The 10,798-nt window shown below is 44.8% G+C and overlaps 2 protein-coding genes across 2 annotated transcripts; one reads left to right on the forward strand and one right to left on the reverse strand.

Annotated features, from left to right (window-relative positions):
* Window positions 1-1,184: 1,184 nt before the first annotated feature.
* Window positions 1,185-4,057, reverse strand: LOC101169999 (transcriptional activator protein Pur-beta). The gene has a single exon (XM_020700305.2). It carries the CDS (start codon window positions 4,017-4,019, stop codon window positions 2,928-2,930), a length of 1,092 nt encoding a protein of 363 aa, XP_020555964.1. The 5' UTR covers window positions 4,020-4,057; the 3' UTR covers window positions 1,185-2,927.
* A 417-nt stretch (window positions 4,058-4,474) lies between these two features.
* On the forward strand, window positions 4,475-7,068 carry LOC101170644 (histone H2A.V). Its single transcript, XM_011493200.3, has 5 exons — window positions 4,475-4,679; window positions 5,637-5,714; window positions 5,835-5,948; window positions 6,017-6,146; window positions 6,222-7,068. Exons 1-5 carry the CDS (start codon window positions 4,677-4,679, stop codon window positions 6,281-6,283), a joined length of 387 nt encoding a protein of 128 aa, XP_011491502.1. The 5' UTR covers window positions 4,475-4,676; the 3' UTR covers window positions 6,284-7,068.
* The last annotated feature ends 3,730 nt before the right edge of the window (window positions 7,069-10,798 follow it).

The following is a 10,798-nucleotide window of genomic DNA, read 5'->3' on the forward strand; positions in this document are numbered from 1 at the left end:
TATCCACCTTTGTCATGGTAGGGAGAACACCTCAATGGAAGGGGGGGGGGGGGGGGGTCACAGGATGGCACAAGGGTTACAGGTGTTTGGAGGATTTACAGCAGAAACAAAACCTCTTCAGTCCAGACACCCAGAACCTTCATTCAGTTCCTTTCATGCGGTCAGAACTGGACTTGCTGACCTTTGGACCTCTGCTCTCTGGAGCTCGTCCGCTGCTTATTTGACGGAATCATACTTCCATCAGAAATGATCCTGAGCTCTGACCTGAACCTCCGGTGTTGTCGGTCTTTCTTCCCGTCCTCTTTCAGGTCCTCCTCGACTCTTTTTGGTGGCTGGTTCCTGTGGAGGTTCTCTCTGTGGTTCTCTGGAGTCCAGGAGCTGCAGGGACGTCGGTGAGTCTTCCAGACGGAACCAAGACAGAGAATTTGATCATTTTCATCTGTTAGAAATGTTTTAGTGACCTTCATGGATGATGATGGTCCATGGGAGTGTTCAGGTCTGTCATCTACATTCCTTAGATGTGTCATTTGTCATCTGCTTCTCTTAAAAAAAGCAGATTTTTTCAAATTAAAATGTATTTGATTTTATAATAAAGACATTTATACTGTATATATTTAGACAACTTCTAATTAGTGGTCAATAATTCAAACAATAATGGAAGTTTCTTTAATAAAGCTGATAAAAATCTGTTTCCTGCAGCATCGTTAGCATCATGAGGAAAATATAATAAAAAACAAGTTTATATAGAAACTTTTTATTTTCCAATACCTTTCTGTGAATTTCTAACTATTATCCATGCAATCAAACTTTGACAATTTACAGAAACTATTTTTACAATTTAAAAACTCAAATTTATATATCTATAGAAATGTGCAACCAAAGAAATTAGAAATCCAGATTCTTGTTGGGATTAGTTGTTCTTGAGTAAAAAGACATTTTCATTGACTGCATATTTTTATTTACTGAAGCGCTTTTCGAAAATAGCTCTGAATGTTTTCACTTTATTGAATTTTATCTCTTAAATAAACAATCATTATCAGCGGGAAGAGCATAGATTTATCATTTTTAAATCACATTTTCAGAATAAAAGCATCGATGTCCTGCTTGTCGAAGCGCTTGGGGGGGGGGGGGGGGGGGGGGGGGGGGGGGGGGGGGCTCCAGGGAAATAAGAAGTTCCACACGTGTCCTGAGCAAAAACCTTTTTGTTTTATTTCTCGTTGAAAGTAGAATATTACAGCAGAACACACACGACTGAAACAGCTGCCATTTCACGTAACACAGTACAGGAAGGAGGATGTCGTTCCATCGCATGTGGAATATGATAGAAAACTTCTGAAAAACTATTGCTCCCGGTTGGAGTTTTTCCTCCACATGGCGTTTCGTCTGCTGTGTCAAAGCGAGTTTCAACGAGAGGGACGATGACAGCGACGTTTCCCCCAGAGCGCCGGAACGTTGTGGCTCTTTTTTTCTGAGAAGTAAACTTTATGTCTATTGCAGAAAGAAAACTTGAAACCGCTATTAAAAAGAAAAACTGGATAAATATCAGCGTACAGCAACCAGAAAAGAACACAAAGGCAGCTCCGCATGCAAAAAAACCAAAAAGAGAATCTTATGGTTGAGGAGCGCAGGACGCCGTGATGTCATCACAAACCATGGAGCCAAATGAAAGAAGGTGAAGGTGGGGAGCCGGACGCCGGACCAGAGGATGCTCTAACGACAAGCGCAGTCGTCTTTCCAAACTGCTCAACCAGATTCGTTTAACTCTTTCCTCTAAAGGATAAAAGAACGGTTAAGGAAAAGAAACAAAGCGGTTCTGAAATACCAGCTGCATCCGAGTTTAGTGTTTTAAATAAACCACTTCAGGCAGCGCTCTCTAATAAATGTCTCATATTTCCAAGACATATATATCTCTTTTGAAAAATAATTCTATCTATACGTATGATTTTAGTTAGTAAATCTCTTTCAGTATACATGGATATTTATATATATTTAGTTACAACCCCCCCATTGTGGGGGTTCTTTTCCAAAAGCACCTAATTTTCGGTTACAATCAGACTGAACGTTGCTTCAGTCATTCCTGGTCTGAGTTCAAGGTTAGAGGATCCAAATGATGCACCCTAAGAACGGGGAGACCCCCAAAGAGCAAAGGCCCAGCGCGGCCATGCCGGGCTTTCCTCCGAGAGGAATGGGATTTCTCAGCCCTGAGACAAGCCACGAGCGGGCGAGGCCTCACCGAACCTCAGCTCTCAGAGCACCTGAGGGGTGGGGGTGGGGGGTGGACTTATTCAGACTGTGCGGTGAATCCAAATGAGTCGTCTGCTAGCGACAGATCACCGGCAAGCGAAGCCCGGACGGCGACTCTGGAGCACTCGGGGGGCTTGTCCGGGACAAGCCGTCCCACATCAAGACGAGACAAAAACACGCGCGCGGCCCAGGTGAGCGGTGCTCGAGTTCGGCACCTGCTGGTTTCAGTAACGTTCCTCACATCGGACTACAGGTCAGCGCTGGACGAGCTCTTACCATTGGATAGAAACCAGGAAGTGGTCGGGTACTGTTAGGTCTCTGACAAACTCATTGGGCTACAGGTGAGGTTAAACAAATGACAATCAATATATATATATATCTATCTATCTGAATAGATATACATGTGTAAATATATATATATATATATATGCTTTTAAAATCAATGGGGAATCTCATAGAAGAGCTGACTAATGCAGTCTGCATCATTTATCTAGAACATCCACCTAAACTTTATAATTCTCTTACATAGACAGACATTTCTCAGTCAAATATAGGTTTATTCGTCTCCGTGGTATCATAGTTGGGTTGGTCATCATGCAGGTTCCTCGCTCGGCGTCCATCTCCAGCGTTGACAGCTCGGTCAGTCGGTCGGTCAGAAGAAGAAGCCTCCGGTCGCCTGGCCATCAGTCGTCGTCCACGTCGTCCCCCTCCGACTCGTCCGCGGTTCTCCGCTCGTACATCTTGTCCCGGTGCCGCTCCTGGATCTCTTTCATTTCCTCGGCGTAGCGGCTGAACGCGCCCCCGAACTTGCTCCACGCCTTGAACGGGATCGTGATCGAGTTTCTGTAGCTGGGCTTCACCTCACTCACCCGCAGGAAAACGCCGTACTTGTTGGAGCCCACGTCGAAGAAGAAGCGCTTGGAGTCCACCATGATCGAGGTCCCCTCCGGGAGCTCGCTGTACGCCCCGGCCCCGCCGCCGCCGCCGGCCAGGTCCTCGTCGTCTCCGCCGTAGTCGTCGATCAGTTTGGCCAGGGCGTCGCGGAACTCTATCAAGCCCTGAGCCGGGAGGGCGATGGTCTGTCCGGCCTGCAGGCCGGCGCCGGGGATGCCGCCCACCCCGACGCCGAAACCGGGGCCTCGGTTGACGGTCTGCCGGATCCGGAGAAAGCGGCCCCGCTGGTTCTCCTTCAGGTCGAGGTAGTATTTACGGTTCTCCCGCACCAGAAACTCGCTCTTCAAGGCCCGCCTAGGCCCGGTGTCATCGCCGCCGGATGACTGAGCAATCTGCTCCGGGGTGCTAGGCCCGAGCTGGGCGTAGTGCTCTATGAAGTCTCCCAGGTAGTCGCGGAACTCCGCCGCGACTGACATGGAGAGGGTCAGCCGACTTTTGGAGCCTCCGGCTCCGACCTCGGCGATTTTGATGAACCGGCCTTTGGCGTTCTGCTTCACGTCCAGGTAGAAGCGTTTGTTCTGAATGTCCAGCCGCTTAGAGGCCAACTCCTGAGTCTCCGGCTCCCGCTGGTAGTGCTGGAACCCACTGCCTCCCCCGCCGCCGCCGCCGCTGCTGCCTCCGCGCTCACTGCCACTGTCCCCATCCGCCATCTTCGCCACCAGCAGCCCGTTTCTCTGCGTATCTTTGACCCCCAGCCCCTCCCCTCCTCGCCTTTCCTCTCCCCTTGATTGCCGCGGTAGCAGAAGAACGACCGCTTGACGTCGAGCTCTGATTGGCCATTGGAGCTGTCGATCAAAAAACCAGGCAGCAAACTCGAACATTCATTGGTCCTTTCTCTTGTCTGTCAACAGAACGCGACCACCTTCTAGTAGACGTTCCTGAGGATTTTATTTACACTCAATATCATCCACCCTCGATCATTTAAAACACATTTTAAAGATGAAATTTAAAATTTTGCTTTGTCTGTCTGTTAATTCTCCGCACAGTTTTCACGGTGAACTTTGTGTAAAACGACGCACATGCGCAAGTTTTGTTGTCATTTTTACGATAAAAAGTTTGATCCGCAAAATTGTGATCATTTTTTTGACGGATGTCCCTGAAAGGACATTCCACACACACACACACACACACACACACACACACACACACACACACACACACACACACACACACACACACACACACACACACACACACACACACACACACACACACTGGTCCCGCCTACTTGTTGGTTTCGTGCGCAAAGACAGGCACGATGGTCTAAATGTGGGGGATGGGTACATTCTCTACAAGCTGTTTGATGATTGGCTGACGCCGGGATTCGAAGCAACAATAAACAGCCTGATTGGCTGTCCAGCCTCCCATGAGGGGTTGCTTCCGAAAGATTTGCAAAAGGGTTTATTGTTTCTTTGCTTTCGGGAGCTGAAATTGTTTGCCTTTCACTCAGTTCTACAATCAAATAACGAGGCGAAAAAATGGTACGTGAGCCCAAGTTACCGTTAAATGTAACGTTCGCGGTGTCGGTACGTCTGTGCTGCCTCGAAGGTGCACTAAGGAGAGTGCTCTTTTTGAATGTGAGCTGAGAAAAATCGACCGGAGGAGTGTTTGTCGAAAGGCTAACTGACAGCTAGTGCGTTAATAGCACGACGCCCAACTTCACCGGGAGGATTCGGGACGTGTGCGGCCGTTGGTTCGCTGTTGCGTCTCGTTTCGGTTGCTCCGGTGATTCGTCGCAGGCTGCTCTCTGGTCGGAGTCGATAGCGTTGAAAGTGGCCCGTTGTTAAAGTAACCGAAGTCTGCGTTAGCATGCTAACGCTAGCCAGCGGTTAACGGTTGCTTTGCTGTGTTCATTACTAAAGCTGCTTATTCCTTGTTTCTCAGACCGAAAAAATAAAGGAAAACCGAATTTATATCCGTTTCTGGATTCTCGGTGTCGTAGATTTCCATGAGAAACTTTTATTTGAGCAACTTGGCGAAGAGTTGAGCGCTGTTTTTGTCTGTCTGCTTGACGCGGGAGCGTTTCGCTAAAAATCACAATCTTTGTCATTTTATCCCTTGTTTTGGGTGTAGATGATTCCTAAGATTTTAAATGTGGTTTAAGTCATATTGTTTCCGGTGGCGGCTCATATTGCCGCGTCTGATTTGTTTTTAATTTTTGATTGGCGGGAAACCAACATGAGTCTGAGTCTCCCGGCTTCTGTAACGTTACACCCCACCGGGTTGGCCTTTTATTTTGAAGTCCATCTTCACATTTAATAAATGCCTGACTAGCATTTTACTTTGTAAATTAGTTTTTCTTTCATATCAGGTGATTGCAAAATGTCAACAAAAATGTTTTTAACTTTCTTTGCTTTGAAGTTGAGAATTGGCGCCTCCCATGTCCCTATTTTAAGCCCCACATGTTGTTTTGTTTTATTTTTTTCTGATTCCTGCAGGCTGGAGGAAAGGCAGGAAAAGACAGCGGGAAGGCCAAGGCAAAGGCGGTTTCTCGCTCGCAGAGGGCTGGGCTGCAGGTAAACCTCAGCGAATGTGTCGGTTTGTGGCTTTGCAGCAGGTGTTGATCGCATCTCTGCCTAATCAGTGAGACTCTGCTGCTTGGCTTTGCTCTGTAACACTCTGTCTGGTTCTGGCAGTTCCCGGTGGGTCGTATCCACAGGCACTTGAAGACCCGCACAACCAGCCACGGTCGCGTTGGAGCCACAGCAGCCGTGTACAGCGCTGCCATCCTGGAGTACCTCACCGCCGAGGTAATCCTTCAGAATGATGCCTTTAATTACTGCTCTGGGCTCATTTATAGACTATTTACTTTAAACAGGTACTAGAGTTGGCAGGAAACGCCTCCAAAGACTTGAAGGTGAAGCGTATCACTCCCCGGCATTTGCAGCTGGCAATTCGTGGTGATGAAGAGTTGGACTCTCTTATCAAGGCAACAATTGCCGGTGGAGGTGAGGTTTTTCTTCTTCTTCTGAAAAGCTTTATTTGTGAAACGTGTAATGGAACGTGGTCTGGTCTGCCTGCAGGTGTCATTCCCCACATCCACAAATCCCTCATCGGGAAGAAGGGCCAGCAGAAGACTGCATAGACGCCACGTTGACCAGAAATTTTTGGACTTGGGTTTTCTTTTTCGGACCAGGAGTTCACATTTGTTTTGTTTTTTATTATTAATATTATAGCAAACAAAGAGTGATTGTTAGGCTTTGTGTTCTATTTTTCCCATCGTTAGAAAAAGTTCAAACATCCCTAACAGAACCCTTTGTATTTTATTGTAGAACGTTTGACTGGGAATTCACAATTTAAACTGTTGATGATGAATTTGTTTGATTGGCTCCACAATCTGTAATGTTTTATACTGAAAAATGTTAAAAACCGTTTTTTATATAAAGAGGTCTTGTTTTGTGGTTATTTTTCCTGAAGTGAAAACATTTGCTAAAAGAGCTTTTTATGGAGTCGCTTGTTTCAGACGGTGAAGTGGGTATGAGCAGCTAAATGTTCCCAGGTGCTTTTTTGTTCTTAAACTGCACAAGAACGTTGATGTGTGAGACGTTTTGCTTTTACTTCCATCAGAACTTCACCCAACTGTGACCGTTTTCTGCAGTGTTTCTGTCTGAATGTTTACAGCATTTTGTTAAACTTGAATCCGCTGACGGTGCGGTCAGACTCAACGTGCCGCGCGGTCACTGTGGAAAAACGCCATTCACTTTCCATCAGAACCTGGTACCGCTGGGACCAGATGCTGGGGGGGCGGAGCTTCAAACATTTACCTGCAATACCCAACTGAACTGTCGTGTTTTTTGAAGAGCAGACGTCAAAGCCTTTTTTAAAATCGCTGCGTCTTTTATCTTTGAATAAAAACCATTGGCATGTTGACCTGGCGTGGTTTGACACTTCTGAATCAGGGTTTTACTCATTACTTTTGCAAAATACTCTACTTACACATGAAACAAACTGGCTTCACTTTTTAGATCTTTAAGTTTTTATTCCCACAGCAGAAACATGAAGCTGAGATCTCTGTTGGAGTAACACTCCAGGCCCAGCAGGGGGCGCCAAAGAACCAGATTCCTGTTTTAAACCACACCTAATAAATATATTTATATTAATGAATCACAAGACCAGTTTTGACAAAGTCTGAAAGTATATGTAGTGCACTTAAGATTTCTCAGATGTGGCTTTTGTTTCAAAAAAGCTTCACTTAAATGGAAGAAATGTGCAAAACTACCGTTTGCTAAAAATTTTAGATCTTCAGGAACCAGACAGTAAAAATACAATTAATTTCTTTGACCTAAAACTACACAAAGAAGCATTGAACAAATAGATCATAAACATTTTTAAATTAACACACCCCTTAACTGTGGGTTTTATGCTCAGAAGAGTTAAAAAAAAATTGAAAAGTTATTTTGTAGTGTGACCCTGCATTATTTAAGTGAGCTGGTCCAGATGAAAAGAAAAAGTTTTTTAAAGTTTTCTGTCAACTATAACTGACATGTAGAGATTATTTATTCCTGTAAATGTCACTCATGACTGTAAATCAGTGGGAAGATGCTTGGTGACCTAAAAGGTGTTTTTCTGATGCTGAAGGGTGACTGATGTCAGCAGCGAACCGTCAGCTCCCAGCTTCCTGTCAGGTTTTCTTCAGCTCAAACGGAGATGATGCGTCTTCCTCTCGCCGCCCAATCCTAACAATGAGCTCATCAGTGCTTCGCTGACAGGGCTGACCTTTCACGAGGCCCTGAGGCTCAGCGGCTCCTTTTTTCAACCTCAAACACCTGAAGCATCAGGTGCGACTCCAACCGACGGCAAACAGCAGTTCAGTCCAATTAGGAGAGGAGAGGGGGTCCTCCCCCCACAGGCAGACTGGGACTTTAACCATCAACCTCAATGCTCAAAAGGCAGAATCCCTTTAAAATAATAATAATAAAAGCACCAAAATCCCTTCTGGAGCTCCTTCTGTTATCTTGAATCCTCAAATATTGTTGGAACACTGTGAACCTGGGGAGGTGGTGACGATTTGACTGTCACCTGTCATTCCAGAGACCACGCCCCCATTTCCACAACGCATTAAAGTCCCACTCAGATCATCTTCTGATCCATTTTCAAAGTGTTCCCAGTGGTCTTTTAACTATGATTATGACATCTTTAGCCAAAATCCATGAACCTGATGTCGTTTTCTAGTGTCTGCAGAGCGGCAGGACTTCATTAGAAATTCACCTCTAAGTTGTGGGCGGAACCTTTGGCGTGGAGTAAACCTTTGCTGATTCCCCATCATCCCCCTCTATGGCCCCTCACCACCCCATTCTAACATTAGCGGGGCATCAAAAACAGCAGCAACATCAGATCCATCCATCCGTCCAGTTCTGAACCAGATTCCAGCTCCGACCAGGAAAACAAAGACGTTCATGGATCTGTTGGACGATCAGAAAGGGGCGGAGAAGGGAGCCTGTGGCCCCGCCCAGCATATTTTCTATGTCACAAATAGGATCATTTTTTTCATCTGCTCCTGATTCACAACAATTTGAATAAAGAAAACCTCAGAAATGTCATTTTCAGTCGTACTTTTTTCATTTCTGTCCTCCGTCATCAGAAAAATGCTATTAGAACATGTCAAAAAGAGCATTTTCAGTGAACCAAACGTAAACTAGAACTCTTGTCTGACCACACTGGAACTGTTTTTGTTTCTATTGTAAAACGTGAATGCAATACACGGTGAATAGATGGTGGCTGTCTTTGGGATCCACAGTAAAGCATTGGAAAAGTGTTGTTGCTTCAGGAACTCACCTGCCTGTGGATTTTTGTTCCTAAGATCTGTGACCTTCATTCAGGCTGCATGCGCGCACGTGAACTCATCAGAGTGTGCACGTGAGCCTGTCAGAGCCCAGTTTCTCATGAGTTTTCCGGATGAAAACCTTTTTTTTATGACGTTTTCTTTCATTTGAAGCCAAAGTAAATAGTGTTTTCATAAATTTAACTTTATTTCATCCAACTTTTATCGGGAAGAAAAGGATTTTCCCTGTTTTGTTCAGAAAGAAGCTGGAAGAAGATAAAGCTTCTTAGTTTTTCTTCAGCTCCATGTCTCCCACAGCAGCAGATGTTCCTGCTTCCTCTGGACCGTGGCGCTCCTGTGACGGACCCACAGAACCCTGTGCTGCTCTCATGCATTTGTTCTTGCCTCGCGGCAGGACGTCGGGTCGTTTGCTGCTCTGAGGCTGTGGAAACGTTTCTTTACAGCTTTGTTTCACTGAACAGCAGATGCTGCTTTGGTTCTTTAAAGGTCGGGTTGGGTTTTTTCTCCCTCAGTGACATTTGGAGAACAAAAGTGAGTCGTGACATTCTTCCCTGGTGACAGTCACCGTGGTCTTCCTCATGCTGCTGGACTCGTCACCGTGGTCTTCCTCAGGACCTGCTGGACTGGTCGCCATGTTCCTCTTGTAGTTTAGAGTTTCTGTTTGCTGCCTTGGAAAGCGTCTCAGCGTCCAGCTCCTCTTCTGGTTGCTCTCCTGCAGAAACTTTGCTTTTTCATTTTTTTTCCCCTATCAATTCATGACTTCTATATATACGTATTTTTTTTTTGTTTGTCTTAGTTTTTGTTTTGATTTCTTGAAAGAAACCAATTTTCTTGTTTATTTTTTCACCTTCATTTTTTCCATTTTCTGTGAAATGTTTTGTCTTTTCCTTTGCAGCTTTTCAGATTAAAAGCTTTTCCGTTATGGTGGTTTTTGGCAGCTGTGGTTCAGTTTGTTCCCCGTTCTCAGCCTGCTGAGGGCCGTGGTTTGGGGTTCTACGTATCTACCTCATAATTTATATTTTGTTGTTGTTGAATGGTTAGGCCTTTGTGGTTTCTGTTGGTTTGTGCTGCACTTCAGTCCAACTGCAGGATTATTCCACATTCAGAAGTGTGCATTGTAACATCTGCAGAACTAAAAATGTCTCCAATAAGACATGAACTTCTTTGTTTCTGCTATTCTCTTCTGTTAGCAACATGTCGAACAGATGTGTGGCTGTGTGCATTTCCGTGGTAACACACATGGAAGAGCTGGAAAACCAAAAGTTCTCTTTTTCAGATCTGAAGCTGTTGGCCTGAAGGAAAAAATGCTGCTGCGTTCGAGAACCGCAGGGATTTCATGACTTTCTCTAAATGACATGAGGAGCACAAGACTGTCCGGGAGAGGTCTCACCTGTCAACTGTACCTCAATCCAAGATCGATTTAACTCTAAAAGATCTTTTAAATATTTTAGGTCAAGTCAACTAAAACCTTTTCTCAGACAGAAAGATTTTAACAATCAATCAATCAATCAATCAATCAATCAATCAATCAATCAATCAATCAATCGTTACAGCCATGTTCATGAGCAACCAACACATAAAGGAGAACTCAGTCATGCTGAGACTGAAAAAAACAATTCTTAATTTCTTCTTTTATGATTTCCAAATTAAATATTGGTGACGTTTTCCCCCACAAAATCTTTAAAATATTTTCTTGAGTGAAGATTATTTTATATTTTGTAAAACTTTATTTACAGGATTTTTCTTACAACTTCCAGAAAATTTATTCAACTGTTTGCTTTCACAGTTTTTCACTTCTCCTTCACTGAGGTGTAAATA

Source organism: Oryzias latipes, chromosome 9 (genome assembly GCF_002234675.1).
Source record: "Oryzias latipes chromosome 9, ASM223467v1".
NCBI lineage: Eukaryota > Metazoa > Chordata > Actinopteri > Beloniformes > Adrianichthyidae > Oryzias > Oryzias latipes.